Below are 19,925 nucleotides of genomic sequence, written 5' to 3' on the forward strand. Positions count from 1 at the left end.
CATCGAGTTAGATGATCATTAGCCCATGTTTCACAGTACATAGGTATGCTCAAGTAAAATCATTCCTTGTTAAACAGCCATAATTGAGCTCATCCCTTGCTTGGGGCACCACTGCAGAGAGGCAGAAAAGGATGGCACAAATGGGACATTAGACGTACCCGTTTGTATGTTCTCCTAGACTATTACAAAGCCCTTTTTGGTTGTTTCTTTCTCATTCTTTGGATGTTTCCTTCAGTTCACAATCTGGGGTCAAGAAGCACTTAGCAGGTGACTGCTGTCAGTCAGATTCTGACCTCTCATTTGATTTAGAAGATTTGTGCTTTCTTTTCTTTTTCTTCTTTTTTTCCTTTTTCTTTTTCTCCTTCTTTTTCTTCTTCTTGTGTTTCTCTTTACATTCTGAGGAACTGGAGCTGCCACTACTTCCATCTTCATCTGAAGAAGAGTCTTCCAGCAGTTGCTTCAATTGCTGTATCCTAAATACACAAAAATTAATATGAATGAGAATCCTTTCTCCATGTGTGCAGCGGTATGCCCACCCCAAAAAAAGTGAATGATGTAATAGACTTGTGAGAACTGGTCACCAGAGTTCTCTTTGGGGAGGATCCCTGGCTATGCAAATCACTCCAGTCAGAGTCCAAGTTATGGCTTTCTGTGCTTTCTGTGCTCCTTTCAGCCAGGCATTTGTCCAACTCAAGTGTTTTTCCATCCTGTAGGTGGGGTCATTTATAAGGGGAGGGCCTCTACTACTACCCAGCAAAAGCAGTTATTTGATGTTTTTATTTTAATATGTATACAGTGTACTCAGAATCAACAGCCATCAGTATGCCCCCAAACCAATTTTTATACTACTACTAACTGACATGCAGGTGAATCCGGGATGAATAAATTATGAGGTTTTGTTACAATGATGAAGAGGGGGGGAGTCACTGGTATCACTGACATAAAAAGCAGGTTCTCCTTTAGCAAAACAGGTAATTTCTGATGCAAAAGTCCCCCCCCCCCTGTTTAGTTCTATGCTAGAATTGATTCTTAACAGATAAGGAAAGTTTCCTTACTAGCTTGATTACTTCTATTTGGTACCATCCATTTCAACTTGGTGTGTATTTTTTTTTAAACACATGCAACTGGTCACCTACAACTACAATGCACCCTATCCCTTAAGCTCAAATGTTGATTGGACATTGCTCATCAGTGATGCTTCCCAGTGCAAGGAACAAGGAAGAGAATTAAACGCTTCTGCCCTATTTACTGAATAACGATTTAATAATAGGAATAAAGGCCACATTTTTCAAACATGGGTATCTAAAGCTAGCTTCCTAAATCCTTACAGAGGTATCTAAATAAAACCAACCTGGTTTTCAGAACTGCTTAGAAATCTCACTGGAGTCAATTGGAGCTGTGAGTGCCCAGCACCTTTGAAAATCAGATCACTTTTACTAAAGACGTAAAAAAATAGATTTAGGAGCCTTCCAGGTTTGAAAATGTTGACAAAAATGAACATGTCTACTTTTTGAACAGGCAGTTCTAGGAATCATTAAATATAAATCACTTCAATTTATGAGCAACAAGTAAAATAGCAAATATTTATTAAGAAGGGACAAATGACACCTCGTCTTCTGCATTAGCTGTTTATTAAAATATAAAGATTACCATTAAAAATTAACTTTTGTTTGGAGGTGATGAGTTGAACGGTGAGGGAAATTTTGCCCATAATATCTAATTTTCACAGAATAATACAAATTAAAGGCTTACATTAAAAAAAAAAAAAAATTTACTACAGAGATACACTTACCTCATTTCCTTTTCATGGCGTTTATTTTCCCTTATTACATCATACATGGGGTCTTCATGTGCCTTTGAAAAAGAGGAAAGGGAAAGCCCAGTATCAGTAAAAGAGACTACCACTGGCGCATATATTTATGACACTTTCCTACCATTAAAATATCCAATCCAACAATAAACGTTTATTCCAATAGAAGAGTCCCAAGCTCTCAATTCACAAGGATGCACTGACATTATTGCAAACCTTTTGGTGAACTTGGGCTGATTTTTGGCATCAGGAAAGGTGTATGCAACTCTGATCCAAAGACTATGTAGCTGACTGCATAGAGCTCTCCTTGCCCACAACACGTCTCCTCCTATAGCTGGGGACTATCTCCTATAGGTGCTCAAATATTATGGTGATATGAGACATAAAACTGGTTATAAATAAATTAGAACTGCTGCTGAAGTCCTGAAATAATCTTAAATATGCCTCTAACATATTTGAACCTTCCCTCTCCATTACTTCCTTTTTCACTCACTGGGGACAACACTGACATCCTGTCTGTGAGCCAGAACCATAACCTGGGCATCATCCTCTACTCAGACCTCTCTCTAGGTCCTCATAGCCATGCAATGTCTAAATCTTGCAGATCTCTTTTCTCTAAAACATGACGTTTCCGATCCAGCCACATAGCTATAATTCTTGTTCAGGCTCTTTTTAATCTCACATCTTGATTACTGCAACATCCTTTCCTCTGGCCTTGACAAAGGCAATCTTGCCCCACTAATATCCATTCAGAATGCTGCTGCAAAGATAATTCTCCTAGCTCATTGCGTTGACCATGTCACCTCCCTCTTTGAATCCCTCCACTGGCTCCTTCTTTTTTACTGCTTCAAACATAAGCTGCTTGTCTTCCCTTTCAAGACGCTCTTCCAACCTACTTCTATCATCTCTCATTCACTGTCGAGATGTCAGTTCCCGTCTCTGATTAGCCCACGATGCCAGCCTCCACTGCCCACCTGTTAAATTTGCAAACAAACACCATTACCCTTTCTCCCAGGCTGCCTTTCATACTCATGAGATGCTCCCCGTAAACATCTGCAAAACTTCCTCATTATCCTCTTTCAAAACCCTTTTTTTCTGTGATGCCTCAGACAACCTGACCACAGTTAGTACACTGGTGTGCTTAAACCACTGCCTCCCATGTTGAACAATATCGTCTCATTGTTTCCTCGTACTCCATCTGTCAGTATTGTATCCTCTGTCTCTTGGCTAAGCTCCTGGAGGCAGGTGTTTGTACAGCGCCAAGCACAATGGAGTCCTGGTCTATAAATAGGATTCCTAGGCCCTATGGTAATAAAAATAATCTTCCAATTTTTTCTCTACCACTATTTCTATGGTCAAGCTGTATTGCAGAGACACCTGTACATTAGCATAAAGAAGAATACCTACTGAGCACCAACACTCAAATCCCATATATGGAAGGCATTTTGTCCGTCCATAGTTAAGGAAGAAGCTAGTTTCCTATTTTAAGTTTGATTCCCAACCCCTCCCCTTACTAATTCTACCTAAACAATCCCCCTGAAATTTTACATACGCTATCTCATCCCCAGGATAGAATTTTTCTGTGAAATGTAAGACAAATCACATGGGAGTTTTACAGATAAGGTACTTCTAAAATTTCTGCATCATTCACTCTTTGAACATCTTCCTAACTTTCTTGTGGCTCCTCATAGCTTGGCCTACAAACTCATTTGATGCGAGGTAATCCAAATCTCTTGATGGCAAATCTGGGCAACTCACCACTGATTATTTGTTCACAGAGTTTTTAGTACATTGATATTTAATCATAAATAACTGATGTTGAAAAGATTAAAGATTTATAATTTATATGCAAATTATTATCTTCCATTTAAAGAGTGGGTTTTCTGCAAATTAATAATACATTCAATCACATCTGTGTATGAAGAGAGACATTTTTCTCTAATAAGAGGACTATGGTCAGGTTTCAACATCAATATGATACTAGACACAGCGGAAAATCCTTTATAGACCATAACCTAATAGACTTCTTTTCACTTGCAAGATTAGCCATCATCATTATTAATGAAAAATACAACCAATACTACAATATTTTTACTTACTACTCTGAACTGTTCCAATTTCTGATTGCCTTTAATAAAGAATGGGCATTCTTTATCTCCTGTTCTGTGTCCATAACGTTTACATCTCCAACCTTTAGTAAAACAGAAGCAAACTGAATCTTTGAGTCAGCTCACAACCAATTACAAACATTAATGGAAAACATCTTTACGTAGCTGAAGCACAGCAAAGAGAAACAAACCATTAAATTCAGTCTGCAAATCTACAAAAGCCTTCAAGATACTGGCTGCTATTATATCAATATGAAGTCAATATATCTGGAATTCATCTTTTATACCGCATAGTCACTTATCGCCAAGATTTTTTTGTTTAAAGTCAAAAGATTTATAAAAGAAAAAAAAAAGTGAAATTTGGACGCTTCTTGCACTTACACTGCATAACTTTGACTTCTTTTCCTAATGGCATCCAGAGTCCTTTAGTTGGGGCATGAGCCAGGAATTCTCGGGCATGTTCATTGCCTGGTACATCAGGTATGCAGTCTTCAGGCTTAGTTTCATCTTCCTATAGAAATGGTAAGCAAAACAAAACCCCTATTTCATCTAGCTTATTTTAAAACAAATAACCCAAGTGTATAAGTATATATCATCATTTACTAATGGACCTACTTTCTCCCTGATATTCCTTTCCTCCTTTATACCCATAAAGTTATACCCTTTTTTAGTAGCATTAACTTTTTTTGCTACCCTTAACTTTTCCCTTCAAGCCTGAATTGCTATCCTCCTGTTCCATTTAGTCCAACACTTAATTAAATTAAAAGAATTAAATACTTTTCAACTTTTATTGATTTTTCTCTTCTCTGTAATTGAATATAGTGATTACAATAGCCTTTATATGCGGCAGTTTTTGTTTAAGTTGCAAACACTAAATTATGACTCTTTGAATCTGGTAAGAGGAATTTCACAAAAGATCACATGCTAATTTAATGTGATGTTAATGGCAAGGAGAGAGGGAATCATACAAGGTGGATCTGATCCCCCCCAAAGCCAATGGAAAAACTCCTATTGACTTTAATGAACCCAGGATTCCAACCAGTGTTTACAGTTTCTTTTAAATACAAAACATTTATTACACTTTACTAACCTTAATTAGCCCTGGAGGAGGTTTCTCATAGCTGGAAAACAATAAAAATATAGTTGTATTAACATTATTTTCTACAACGTAGCATCAGACTTATATACATGGACAAAACAAAGCCGTTTAAATTATATGAAATTTTTAATTTTATAACATTGAACGTACTTAGCCTAAAGCTTTATTTAATTACACTCCTTAAGAAGTGTAGCAACCACAGTGCAACACACGGATGCAAACAGAGTGAAGTGATGCTTGTGGTGTTTCTAAACAGCCAAAAAAAAAAATGTCTTCTGCAAATAACACAATCCACTCTAATCTGCAAACATGCTTTGGTTTTGTGTTTGCTTGGAAATGACAACTTCATTATGCTGCTTTATAGTGATGTTTCGTGCATCCAACTGAGCCCTAGCTGCCAGAAATTCACAACTCTTTCATCTTGAAAGTCTAGCTATGGTAAGGAAAATGACATCTTGCTACTCCATATTTATTTTTTCCAACACTGAGTCATAAATACACCTCTACCCCGATATAACACTCTCCTTGGGAGCCAAAAAATCTTACCGCGTTATAGGTGAAACCGCGTTATATTGAACTTGCTTTGATCCTCTGGAGCGCGCAGCCCCTTCCCCCTCGGAGCGCTGCTTTACCGCGTTATATCTGAATTCGTGTTATATCGGGTCGCGTTATATCGGGGTAGAGGTGTATGCTCAACTGACAATGTCAAAGCAAGAATTTTCTTACTGCCAGCACTACAAGCTCAACCTAGTACAGGATAATCAAACTGTCTCTCTAGTACATTCAACATCACCAATGACTAATCTGAAGACAGCATCAATGATAGTTTTGTTGATGACTCAGGAGGCTGTTCTGCAGCCATGCTGGATCAGCAGCGTTGACAATAGAAAGAGAGACTTGTTTTTGTCCATACAGTGGGCAGATCTGACTTGGAAGACACCAATGGAGACAATGTACACACGGGTGTTCCATGCCAAGGTATCATTTGATCATCTCCTTAACAATAGCAACACTTAGAGCACTGTCTGGAGTAATTCACAACAAGAAATCCCTACTCCCACCGTGAAGGAATTAGCATCAAATTATGGTTGCAGCCCATGGTATTTCCACCCGTTTCAACCCCCTTTTCATAAATTAAGGCACACACATATTTTACAGCATCAGAGGAATCATTCAGCACATCTTAAGCCTTTTACATTGAACATTTTTTCATTCACTCCAAAGGGATCCTGCTGATCATGCTTTGCTGCCAAACTACAGGTCCCACGCTTTCTTCGAAATGTTACTTAAAAAACAAACAGGACAGATACAAAATCAGGGAAGGAGTTGGGGGAAGGACACTTTTTTAAAAGGCAGGGCCGGTTCCAGGCACCAGCTGAGCAAGCTGGTGCTTGGGGCGGCAGCTTGTAGGATCAGGGCCGGCTCTAGGCACCAGCAAAACAAGCTGGTGCTTGGGGCGGCACATTTTTAGGGGCGGCATGGCCGGCACCAGAATGCCGTCCCTAAAATGTGCCCTGGCCGCCCTAGCTCACCTCCGCTGCTGCTGCCGCTCGCACGCCGCTAATCGCCCTCCCTCCCAGGCTCTCAAACCTGGGAGGGAGGGAGGGGGAGATCCCGAGCGGCCGCGGGGCGCGAAACAGGTGTTTCGCGCGCCGCTGCTCCCCCTCCCTCCCAGGCTTGAGAGCCTGGGAGGGAGGGGGAGACTCCGAGTGGCCGCAGCGTGGGTACCGCTTCTCCCCCTCCCTCCTAGGCTTGAGAGCCTGGGGGGAGGAGGCAGGGCTGGGGATTTGGGGAAGGGGAGGAGTTGAGGCGGGGCGGGGGGTGGAGTAATTAAAAAACGGGGGGCGGGGGCGGCCAAAATTGTTTTTGCTTTGAGCGGCAAAAATCGTAGAGCCGGCCCTGTGTAGGAGGCAGCATTCCGCCCAATCCTAGGGTGGCACGGCCACGTTTTTCTTCTTTTTTTTTGTGTTGTTACGCTCCGGCCACAAGTGCCCTGCAGTAAACCCGGCAGGGCAGCCCGCGTCCTTCTCTCCCAGCTGACCGGAGCGGCGCAGAGCCCTCCCGGCAGGCGGCGGGAGGGGCCGCGTGGCAGCAAGCCCTGGCCGCCCTTCTCTCTCTCCCTCCCACTGCACCCTGGCTCTGGCCGCGCCGCAGGTGTTTTGTTTTTTTTTTTTTGCTTGGGGCGGCCAAAAAGCCAGAGCCGGCCCTGCTTGGGGCGGCCACTTCGGAGAGGGGCGGCACGTCCAGCTGTTCGGCAGATGGTCCCTCACTCCTGCTCGTTTTGTTTGTTTGTTTGTTTGGCTGCTTGGGGCGGCCAAAACCCTGGAGCCGGCCCTGTTAAAAGGCACTGGGTGACAGAAATTTTTTTTACTTATCTTCACTTGGACAGGTATATAGAGAATGGACAGACTGGCTGCCTTCTGTAAATGTTCAGAGAAATTGGTGGGCATAGCAACAATAACAAATCCTGGACCTATTTCTATGCAAAATGGGCCACATTGGAAGGTCACTGCACACAGGTGCCCACCAGAAGACTTGTGCACAGCAGGTGAAACACTAGCTACATGTTTTCCCCTCTGCTTCAAGTTCCCTGACCCTAAAGAGACCAGAGAGGCTGCACTACAGCCAACAATAGCCAGTGGTATACCTCTCACTCTGCAAAGGCCCAAATGTAAGACACAAAGTGTGACAGTGGCCCAAATTGAGGCCATCAAAATATTATTCATACAATGAAGTTAAAAAGCGATGGGACTGATTCCTCAGTGTAGAGATCTCTATAGCATCAGTTTAATGATTCTGCATTTCTAATGTATACAGTATAACTTTCAATGATAAAAGTGAAGGGACACCGATTTTGGGGAGAACTTAGGTAACTTTGGAACTACGCTGAGTGACATTCCTCAAAAAGAGGGACATATGAGAAGCATTTTCTGGGATAGGTCCTACTGGATTTTGTAAATAAAACTCCTGCTCTGGCTTCATACACTGATTATTCCTGTCAGGAACAAAGGTAACCAGTACAGGGTCTGCCCCTGCGCATGGGGTTACTTCCAGACAGGATTTGGGAGAAAATGAACATTGCTTTTGCAACATGTGCATGCACATGTTTAGACGCCCTATTTCCATGCAGCAGTAGAGCATGGCCCATTGCCTCTAAAGAAAACCCAGATCAAACTTTTGAAGCACCACATTGGCAATGATTAGCCAGAATTAGAAGGGAGCCAGTAGCAGGTGACATAATAAAATGATCCCATTCCCATAACTCTGGCGCTTCCACCCCCTTTGTAATTTTCATTTATAAAATAAAATCATGAGTGTATTTTAATTATCTATAAAGGTCAAATACATCAGCTAACAACAAATGCCGCCCCTAAGTTTTAATCCGGATTTCCAGCGCCCTTCCGGGGACCCAGTTCAGCAGAGTGTTATGATCCATTTGCAAACGCACAGGGGAGACGCTCAGATACCAGGGGGGTGGGCTAGCGAGAGTGCGGGGTTTGGGTTCAGCCTGTCACAGAAGCAGGGGCTAGCCGTAAAACAGAGCTGCCCGCTGGACAGGCCCATCTCTGCAATGACGGCTCAGCAACGGGTGGGGGCACTGGCGGGCAGCTCCCCAGCCACAGAGGGGCTTGTCCCAGGGACTCTCCGTCTGCTCCCCCCCCCCTCCGAACCCCTTACAAGGACTCCAGGTGCTGGATTTGCTGGATCTGCTGCACCTCCCGCTTCTTCCTCTTCTGCTCATGCCGCTCCAGCTCCCTGCAGCCCCCGCTGCTGCCTGCCAGGGGCTCGCGCTGGCTCCTGGGCCGCTTGTGGCTGCGCCTCTCGGCGGGGGCGGCCTCCGCCTTCTCCCGCGCTCCCCGCCTGTGGGACATGGGGGCCCCGGGCTCGGGCGGCCAGCGGGAAGGGGAGGCACAGAGCCGAGCAGCTGCAGCTCCTGCACCGACCAGCGCCTCCCCTCCCCCCCTGACTGATTTCACTTTCACTTGACTTCCCATCCCTGCACCCGCTGCAGGCAAAGCAGGGACTTCCTCTGGGCGGCTGGGCCTGGCTAATCCCAGGCAGCGCCCCCTCCTTCTCCAGCGCTCGCGAAGGCAGAGGGGCTCCCAGCCCTCCGCGGGGCATAGAGCGGCCCTGCTAAGCTCAGCCCCTTGCCAAGGGGCCACCGGCTTAAAGGGTTTTCAGGGGGGGAAATGGTGAAAGCTGCCTGAGGTGAAGGGGAGTCGAACTATTCCTTCTGCATTAGTAAGCATCAAAGCAATGAGCTAGTGTAGGAGCACCAAGAAGGGGGAACTGACCCTACAGAAAAAGCCACGCAGCCCAGTCTGAGGCCCTGCCCCTGCAATCCCAGCTGTGCAGGTGCACCCCAGCAAATCAGGAGCCATAGGTGCTGGAACTAGGGGTGCTGCTGCTGCACCCCCTGGCTTGAAGTTGTTTCCATCATATACAGGGTTCAATGGCTCTCAGCAGCCCCACTATACAAATTGTTCCAAGACCTGTCAGGAGCCCTCCCCTCCCCCTGTCCCCTTAGGATCAGGTTTGAGATAATGGTTACCTGCTCATAGTGCCTGCGCTCCTCTCATTTTCTTTTATATTCTTTGGTCTGCTTTATATTTTAAAAGCCACAAAGGCGCGCGACCCCAGCAGAGTTCATAATAACTAATAACACTTAGCTCTTATATAGCACTTTTCATCCACTGTCTCCTGGCATCTTACAGAGGGGCACAAGGATCATTATCCTCATTTGACATAGGAGGAAACTGAAGCAAAGAGCAGTGAAGTGACTTGCCCCAGGTCAGAAGCAGGTCCGTGGTGAAGCCAAGAATAGAAAGCAGGGGCCCAAATGGAGGAGGCTCAGGCTAAGCCCTGGCACAGAACTTTGCCACCTCTGCAGCATTCTGAGTGCAGCTGGGATGCTGGAGGCAAGGGGACATGTTGGTGGCAGGAGAGGGCACGGCCACAGGCTAGGGCAGGCCTGCATCCCATTACTTTTTCATTCCTGAAAGGCCCTGAGTGTGTGCTGAGGCTTGAAATCCGCCCCCCCGCTCTCCCATAGCTTTTGAATAACCACCTCTCTTCTCTCCCTGTACCAGTGTCGACACCAGTGCAGGGATGAATCTGCCCCTAGGCTTCCTGATTCCAAGCCCCAGCCACGGCCTGTCCATCGCATCATACTGAGGATAAGATATAGGCTGGAGCCATGAAGGTTGGATCTAGATCACAACTGTTCCCACACCCCAAAGTTCTTGGATTTGGGGGAGTGATTGTAAATCAGTGAAATGCAAAAACTAAACAAATGTAAGTAGAGAAAGATGAGGTAGCATTTTAAAGTAATTGCAGTTTTAATAATTTAAGATGGTGTTAAATAGGTGCACTAGGTGAGGGGAGCTGTTCATTGATAATAGTTAGTAAAACACCACACAGTGCCAAATTTATATAAGAATAACACGCTTCTGAGAAAACATATATAGGCAAATATTTGTTTCTTAGATCAGTTTTCCACTGTATGTGATCTTGACCTTGACACTACTTGACTTGTGCTGCTGTAGTGTTTCAGTGAAGACACTACTACACTGATGGGAGAGCTTTTCCCATCAGTGTAATTAATCCACCTCCACGAGAGGTGTTGATGGGAGAAGCCCTCCCGTCAATGTAGCGCTGTCTAGATTGGGGGTTAGGTCAGTATAACTGCATCGCCTGGGAGTGTGGATTTTTCACACCTGAGCCATGTAATTATACTGATATAAATTTACAGTGTAGACCAGGCCTCAGTCACTGCACTTGATAAAGGAAGTGCTGCTTGTCCTATCAGGCATGGTAACAACTTCATTAATGTAAACATTCCTGAAAAGGGAGTGTACATTTCATTCCACATTATTTTAGGCTCTCTTGGGCAAAGTCTGAAGTCTTTGGTGCCAAAGATCATGTGCTCTGTTTTTCCACATGCATCCAGTGAATGATCACCATTGTAGCTCTGGGCGGTGGGTATTCATTTATTATCCAGTTACTTCTGCCATGGTATATTGAAAGGATTTAGAGGCAAATTTAACTTTTAACAAAATAATCTAGCTTGTTGCATATCCTGCCTCTGGAGGCATAATTTCCATAATCATGCTTAACTTGGAGAATTATAGAATTTTTAGGTTTGTTAGCAATGAAAAGACTACAATGACCATTCTACTGCAAAGCCAACACCTGGACTCATGATCTTGCAGAAATAGTTCTTGAGAACCCAACTTCAGATCTGCATAAACTGATTCCAGGATAGACCACAAGCATTGGATGGACAGGTGAGGGGTGGGAAAACCTTTCAAGTGCCCTGAGGTATATAGTTTGTCAGCTCAGGGGAGAGGTCTCTTGTGAGTTTTATTCACACGCATTTAATAGGCCTAAACTGAGGGACTTGACTGAGTGGTTAGTAAGTATGTTCCATCCCTTCTCTTTCAGTCACAGAGTGCACCAGCCCACTGCGGTCAATTAGATGAAGGCACCAGTATAAGTAGGACAAACGTTCTGAGGTGGGGCAATTACAGTAAAGATATCTCGAAGAATTTAGACTAGAGACAATATCAACTTTTCATTATATTTATTTGTACACAGAATCAGGTGTCGTGGATAAGCAGCTGATTAATGATAATAGCTAAAAGAGACGTAGTAGCTACGCTGATGCTCACCAGATGGAGATCTGCTATTTGCATTAGTTTTGCTGCCTTGTTTAGTGCTGGGATTGAATGGGACTCAAGTGGTGGTTTGGGCTTTGTGCAGGTCCTATTCATTTTGATGAATTTCACCCTTAGGAAAAGGTACCAACATTTTGCTAATTTTAAGTGTCTTTATATATATAAGGGCCAGCTCCTCAGTTGGTATAAATTGTCATAGCTCCATTGACTTCAATTGAGGATCTGGCCTAAAATATGTAGGGTCAGATTCTGCACTCCGTACTTTACAATATCAAGAGACATGCATGGGTATAAGTGAGGACAGAAGAGAGACCATGGTAAAGGGTCCCATTCCTGCTCCCATTAAAGTCAATGGGAGTTCTGTCATTGACTTCAGTGGAAGTAAGATCAAGCTAAATATATGTGGCATGTACCAACATACATGTATTTAAATATGAGTTTTGACTATGGCCCTTACGTGCTAAATAGTGCTGACACCGGCACACAATCCCCATAAAACAAATTGAACAATCCCCATAAAACAAAATCAATGGCAGCAGCCTGTTGAAAAAGATGATATTTTTGACAATGAGAGCTACTGCCTTAATGTCTTCCTTGCTCGCTGCAGCAGGCACAAAATCCAGACAGAGACTCCTACCTCAAAGGCTGCTAATCCAAGTTCTGCTGAGTCCACTCTGTAGGCTAGTGCCAATCTTTCAGGCTAGAACCAAAATAGAAAATGATTTTTAATGCATCTCTTTATCCTTGTTTCATTGTATACGCTAATTGGCAACAGGGCCCTTGTCATAACTATAAAGGGAAGGGTAACAGCTCTCCTGTGTACAGTACTATAAAATCCCTTCTGGCCAGAGACTCCAAAATCCTTTTACCTGTAACGGGTTAAGAAGCTCAGGTAACCTGGCTGACACCTGACCCAAAGGACCAATAAGGGGACAAGATACTTTCAAATCTTGGGGGGGGGGAAGGTTTTTGTTTGTGCTCTTTGTTTTGGGGGTTGTTCGCTCTTGGGACTGAGAGGGACCAGACATCAATCCAGGTTCTCCACATCTTTCTGAACAAGTCTCTCATATTTCAAACTTGTAAGTAAACAGCCAGGCAAGGAGTGTTAGTTTATCTTTGTTTTCTCAACTTGTAAATGTACCTTTTACTAGCGTGTTTATCTCTGTTTGCTGTACTTTGAACCTAAGGCTAGAGGCGGGTCCTCTGAGCTCTTTAAGTTTGATTACCCTGTAAAGTTATTTTCCATCCTGATTTTACAGAGATGATTTTTACCTTTTTCTTTAATTAAAAGCCTTCTTTTTAAGAACCTGATTGATTTTTCCTTGTTTTCAGATCCAAGGGGGTTGGATCTTGATCCACCAGGAGTTGGTGGGAGGAAGGAGGGGGGATGGTTAATTTCTCCTTGTTTTAAGATCCAAGGGGTTTGGATCTGTATTAACCAGGGAATTGGTGAAAAGTTTCTCAAGGCTTCCCAGGGAAGGGAATTAGCTTTGGGAATGGTAGCAGCGGACCAGATCTAAGCTGGTAGTTAAGCTTAGAAGTTTTCATGCAGGGCCCCACATTTGTACCCTAAAGTTCAGAGTGGGGAAGCAGCCTTGACAGCCCTACAGAATCATATACTGATGTTTCTCCAAAACGGACAGAGACCGAGAATGCTTTGAGGATGACAGATAAATGCTGAAAGCACTATCCTCTACAGGGCCAGGTTAGACTAATAACATTCATCTAAATCACACAGGATGGTAGAATTATGACACCCCTGGGGATAACATAACATGTAGGCAAAATGGTAGTGGGTCAATGCTTGCCATGGAAATAATTTAAAATTTTCTGGTGGCCTGGGTGAAATGAATTGTTAATTTCACGTCAGTTCCTAGTGAGCAGGTGTGTGCCTCACCAGACCTATCAATTAATTAGCATCCTTCTCTCCTCCCCCCCCCCCATGTCAGAGATCAAAGATTCAGTCTTGCAAGGTGCTGAACGCTCCGTCCAAACCAGTAAAGCATTTAAGCACATGCTTAACTTTAAATACGTGAATAACTCCATAGGCATTATTTAATCTCAGTGCTTTGTAAACAAATATTTTTACTTAAGCAAAGATGTTTAATAAAATGTGAAAGGAAAAATACAGTTAATAAAATATTAAAGTAAAATAGAAGGAACTTACATCACTGGTGTCATGAGGAAAGGGGCTCTGAGGCGATCTAATCAAAGCAAACTCCAGAGAATAATAAATTGTTCCAGCCACTGCTGTTGTTATGCTCAATATTATAGTGACAAAGGCGCATTTTTCCTATAGACAGAAACATATTGTATATTAATGAAATGTTAGTGACTATTTTAATGCATTTATTTAGTGTTTTTCATTAGAGGATCTCAACATGCATTATCAGCATTAATTAACTAAGCCACATAATGCCCGGTGAGGCAAATATTATTATATCCATTTTACTGATGGATAAATTGAGGGATAGAACAATTAAGTGATATGCCTCAGGGAGCGTCAGAAATAGAACCAAGTAGCGTTTATTCCTTTAATTAATGACAGGTATTTGTGTAGCCATTTATTCAAACTGTTGAACAAACTGATTGGAAAGCAGTGTTAATAATGGTCTGAAATTCTAAGATTATAAAATGTTTTATGAACTTCAGCTGGTACCTCACATTTGCCTATACTCAGCTGGGCTAAGTATGTCCTTAATGTCTGATCTAAAGTCCTCTTTCAGTATTGACTTCAGTGGACTCTAGATCAAGTCCTAGGTTCAGTCTGGACCAGACAATGAACACTTTTTTTCTTTTTTTATCACGGGTCCTTGGTTGTACTACCTCTATTCCAAAGAAGGTTCACAGAAACCATGACTGGCTGCCTGTAGTGTCCATTGATTTTGGAGGAGTTTTCCTTGACATGCTTTTGGATCCCCTCCTCTGTTTCTTTGTTTTTTGTAATTGATCTGGCTTCTTTGTGATTTCTAAGAACTGATCTTTGTCATCAGTAAAGTGTTTTACTTGAGAGCCATAGAATTTGTCCTTGTGCAACATCCTTGGATTCTGATAGGTTGTAAGTATAGGCAATGATCCTGCAAAGGCCATGGCACTTGCTTAACTTTGTACCCTGTGAGTACTCAGTATGTAAAATTAAGTATATGCGTAAGTCTATGCAGGATGGGGCCTTAGACTAGTTGTTTCTTCAATTTGATTTGAATAGTTTTCTACTGGGTTTGTTCATAGATGTCTTATAAATATTTAAATACATTGTTTTTATTTCATCACACTGAAGCGCCATTCAGAAATACATAGATGTGAAGAGAGACTCCCTCCCCAAAACTTCTATTTAAAATTTCACATTCTTTTTTTTCAGGTTTTCTTTTTCTCCTTTGCTGAAAAAGCCCTGGATTCCTCTGGTACTGTGATCATTACACTCACCCAAGGAACTGAGTGTTTTTTCACCAGTATAAGTAGGGACAATCCAGATATAAGGAACTGTGAAAAACAAGACAACAGAAAATGTGCAAAGATTACTTTTATTGCTATCCATTTTGGAGCCAGATTCTCAGCTACTAAATCAGGTAGCTTCATTAGCTTCAGTTGATTTACACTAGCTGAGGATGTGGTCCTTCTGAGCTAATTTCTTTCATTGCTATATAATAAAACAAACAATTAAGGATTCTTAGTTTTTATGTAATGTTATTGTTGTTTTACCATAATTGCGCACCACCATGGTGCTCCAATTCCTGCTTCACCAAAACACCCAAGTATAAACATTGCAATTGCAGCTGCAACTTGAAAAACCTAGAAGAGAAATACTATATTTGTCAGTTGTGGAACTGGGATTGGAAGCTAAAGCCATTAAATAGGAGATGCTTCACAACCATCTTTACTTAAAAAAAAAAAAAAAAAACAACAACTGAATTTTTCAGCCATAAGTTATAGGATAAGGGCCAAGGGCTTCATTGTGATTCCAGTAAATTCAGCGCAAAACTCTCCTTGATTTAAATGGGATTAGAATTGAGCTCAAATCCTGCCTCAAATGTCTGGGAGCAAGCAACTCCTATTGAACTTAATGGAAATTGCATGAGCATATCGGAGGCCAAAATTTGTCTGATTGTGTATATGGACTGGCCCAAATTCAGCTATAGCTTTGCAATCCCAAAGAAATTGATAGGATTGCATGGAGATAATTGAGGGTGGAATGTGAGCCAGTGGAATTACACCGGGGTGAATCTGTTTCCCTGCGTATATTTCTGGCTGGATAGAGCTCTGGACTGGTATCTGACTCAGATTATTATGTGGCAAATACTAAACACACACATCTAAAACAGATTCTGATTTTGTATGCAATCATTTTGTTTCTATGGCTGTTCAGACAAGTACATTCTAACCATATTTTTAAAAATTCAGATTATGGGTTAACTATTCTTGTAGTCAGTACGTGGACTTACAAGGTAATCTTTAATTATTATTAGGGCTGTCAAGCGATTAAAAAAAATAATTGCAATTAATCACGCAATTAAAAAAAGTAATCTCGATTAATTGCACTGTTAAACAATAATAGAATACCATTTATTGAAATATTTTTGGATGTTTTCTACGATTTCAAATATTGATTTCAATTACAACACAGAATATAAACTGTACAGTGTTCATTTTATATTTATTTTTTATTACAAATATTTGCACTGTAAAAAACAAAAGAAATAGTATTTTTCAATTCACCTAATACAAGTACTGTAGTGCAATCTCTTTATCATGAAAGTTGAACTTACAAATGTAGAATTATGTACAATAAAAACCTGTATTAAAAAATAAAACAATGTAAAACTTTAGAGCCTACAAGTCTTTGTTCAGCCAATCACTCAGACAAACAAGTTTGTTTACTTTTACAGAAGATAATGCTGCCCGCTTCTTGTTTACAATGACACTTGAAAGTGAGAACAGGCATTTGCATGACATGTAAAATTTTAGAGCCTACAAGTCCACTCAGTCCTACTTCTTGTTCAGCCGATCGCTCAGACACACAAGTTTTTTTACATTTACAAGAGATACTGCTGCCCACTTCTTAATTACAGTATCACCTGAAAGTGAGAACAGGCGTTTGCATGGCAATGTTGTAGCCAGTGTCGCAAGATATTTACATGCCAGATGCGCTAAGATTCATATATCCTTGATGCTTCAGCCACTATTCCAGAGGACATGCATCCATGCTGATGACGGGTTCTGCTCGATAACGATCCAAAGCAGTGCAGACCGACGCATGTTCATTTTCGTCATCTGAGTCAGATGCCACAGGCAAAAGGTTGATTTTCTTATTTGGTGGTTTGGGTTCTGTAGTTTCTGCATCAGAGTGTTGCTCTTTTAAGACTTCTGAAAGCATGCGCCACACCTCATCCCTCTCAGATTTTGTAAAACACTTCAGATTCTTAAATTATGGGTCGAGTGCTGTAGCTATCTTTAGAAATTTCACATTGGTACCTTCTTTGCATTTTGTCAAATTTGCAGTGAAAGTGTTCTTAAAATGAACAACATGTGCTGCGTCATCATTCGAGACTGCAATAACATGAAATATATGGCAGAATGCGGGTAAAACAGAGCAGGAGACATACAATTCTCCCCCCAAGGAGTTCAGTCATTAATTTAATTAACGTATTATTTTTTTAACGAGCGTCATCAGCATGGAAGCATGTCCTCTGGATGATGGCCAAAGCATGAAGAGGCATATGAATCTTTAGCGCATCTGGCACGTAAATATCTTGCGACGCCAGCTACAACATTGCCATGCAAACGCCTGTTCTCACTTTCAGGTGATACTGTAATTAAGAAGTGGGCAGCAGTATCTCTTGTAAATGTAAAAAAACTTGTGTGTCTGAGCGATTGGCTGAACAAGAAGTAGGACTGAGTGGACTTGTAGGCTCTAAAATTTTACATTGTTTTGTTTGAGTGCAGTTATGTAACAAAAAACCCTACATTTGTAAGTTGCACTTTCATGATAAAGAGATTGCACTACAGTACTTTTATCATTTTTACATTGCAAATATTTGTAATAAAAAACAATATAAAGTGAGCATTTTACACTGTGTATTCTGTGTTGTAATTGAAATCGATATATTTGAAAATGAAGAAAAACATCCAAAAATATTTAATAAATTTCAATTTGTATTATATTGTTTAACAGTGCAATTAATCACGATTAATTTTTTAATAACCATTAATTTTTTTGAGTTAATTGCATGAGTTAACTGCGATTAATCGACAGCCCTAATTATTATGTAGTTCCTTAATATTTTATTAAACTGTACAAATTATTATACTGATGAGCCCAATTGGTAATACAGTGCTGACTAGCATTTGCAAATATAAACAAATACAAAAATATAATCTGCTGCTTTGGGGGCCTCATTCTCCCCTAGGTGGATTGCTCCTATATAGGAGAATGGAAACTGCAAATTTCCACCCAAATAATTTCTGCCATTAAGTGGGGCAATATGCCCCTTCCCTTTCCCCTCCACCTGTGAAAAAGCCAATGTGCCACTGCCTAGCCCTGTGAACCCACAAGATCCACGATAGTCTTGGGAATCCATCCAAGGCCTCTCACAATCCCAGTGCTGCTCAGCTCTTTCCTGCCCCTAATTCCCTGCAACTTCTGGATGGAGTGGCTCCTAATGGAGCCATGATGTCAGCAGCTCCCCTGACTGTAGCTGCCACCTAGCTTTGGTGGTGGGGTTCCATACTGTCCATGCATGTTGCTGTAGACTTTGTCCCCTAAGGTCTGGGGAGAGGGGAAAATCCAAACCTGTTCTCTGCACACAGATCTGGATACCAGTGTGCCCCACAGAGAGACTTCCTCAGGGTTGGAGTGAAATGGTGGAGCATATCATGAAAATGTTTCCCAGTCTCTCCATGCTTCCACTAGCTAGATCCATCATCTTGGCTTCCCTCTGCTTGCATGGAGGTTTTATTTAGAAGGCATGATAATAGACAAAGACTGTTCAACAGGTACTTACAACAGGTATGATTGGACGCAGTTTTGTAAATTCTGTCTTCCAGACTTTTGGTAGTTCATTGCTTGTGTATTCCCCCTCCATCTTTCTGTGGAGATATTGCCTCAGTAGTTATTTAGTACCTGTAGTGGTAGTATCAAAGGATCTATTCCAGATCAGAGCCAAAAAGCTCTCTGTTTCTGAATCTTTGTTAGTCATTTTAACCAAACTCTGAGGTTCTGAACCATCTAAATAACTGTTATTTCCATTTTTGTGAGCCTTTTCCCCTTAGGATTCTATTTTTATCATTAAATATAAATTACTATAATCAGTTCAAGTCATTCTATATAAAGTCTCACTCACATTATTCAGGAATAGTTGCTAGTCTAAAACTTCGTAATATTGTAATTGGTAGGACTATATCTATTTCTAACTCCCTTCCTGTTAATAGTAAGTCAAATATTGTAAGTATTTACTGAGGCAAAACTCCCTTTAACTTCAGTGCGAGTTTTCCCTCAGTAATGACGTTGTAGATTCCAAAGTGCTTCATAAACTCTCTGTATGCAACCGTAGCACTTAAATGTAGGGGCGGCAGGTTTGTAGAAATTTTGGTGGTGCCCAGAACCCGCCTCCCCCCAAACTCCACCCCCCCAACTCTGCCCCCCACCTGCCTAAGGCTCTGGGAGGAAGTTTGGGTGGGGGGGTCTGGGGTGCAGGCCCTGTGCTGGGGCAGGGGATTGGGGTGCAGGATGGGTGAGAGGTTGGGTTCTGGGAGGGAGTTTGGGTGGGGGAGAGGGTCTGGGGTGCAGATTCTGGGATGGAGTTTGGGTGCTGGGTGTAGGCTCTGGGCTGCAGCAGGGAGTGGGGGTGCAGGAGGGGGTGAGGGGTGCAGGCTCTGGGATGGAGTTTGGGTGCAAGCTCTGGGAGGGAGTGCGGAGGCAGGAGAGGGTGTGTGGGAAGGGCATGGGGGTGCAGGCTTTGGGACAGAGTTTGGGTGCTGGCTCTGGGCTGGGGGTGCAGGCTCTGGGAGGGAGTTTGGTGGCCGGAAGGGGGTGCAGGCTCTGGGAAGGGGTGGGAGGTGCGGCGCTTACCTGTGGCTCCTAGGCAGGGCTGGCCGGGAGTCTCCATGTGCTGCTACCCCCAGGCACTGCCCCTGCAGCTTCCCATTGGCCACAGGGAGGGGCTGGCAGCCACGTAGAGCAAGCAGGCCAGACACCGCTCAGCTCTGCTGCGCTGCTGGTGGTGAGTGGGGGCCCC

The 19,925-nt window shown here is 42.5% G+C and overlaps 1 protein-coding gene and 1 long non-coding RNA gene across 2 annotated transcripts; both read right to left on the reverse strand.

The window, feature by feature from the left end:
- Nucleotides 1–241: 241 nt before the first annotated feature.
- Nucleotides 242–9,006, reverse strand: LOC113409492 (retinitis pigmentosa 9 protein-like). Its single transcript, XM_026663477.1, has 6 exons — nt 8,696–9,006; nt 5,009–5,039; nt 4,300–4,429; nt 3,910–4,001; nt 1,793–1,854; nt 242–473 (listed from the first exon to the last, which is right to left on the reverse strand). Exons 1-6 carry the CDS (start codon nt 8,887–8,889, stop codon nt 278–280), a joined length of 705 nt encoding a protein of 234 aa, XP_026519262.1. The 5' UTR covers nt 8,890–9,006; the 3' UTR covers nt 242–277.
- A 3,054-nt stretch (nt 9,007–12,060) lies between these two features.
- LOC113409486 lies at nt 12,061–18,777 on the reverse strand. Its single transcript, XR_003370545.1, has 4 exons — nt 18,693–18,777; nt 15,118–15,174; nt 13,862–13,987; nt 12,061–12,394 (listed from the first exon to the last, which is right to left on the reverse strand). It is a non-coding gene; the product is annotated as an uncharacterized LOC113409486 (long non-coding RNA).
- Between the last annotated feature and the right edge of the window lie 1,148 nt (nt 18,778–19,925).

The sequence above is a fragment of the Terrapene carolina genome, unplaced genomic scaffold (genome assembly GCF_002925995.2).
Source record: "Terrapene carolina triunguis isolate 2854851 unplaced genomic scaffold, T_m_triunguis-2.0 Scaffold33715, whole genome shotgun sequence".
Taxonomy (NCBI): Eukaryota; Metazoa; Chordata; order Testudines; family Emydidae; genus Terrapene; species Terrapene triunguis.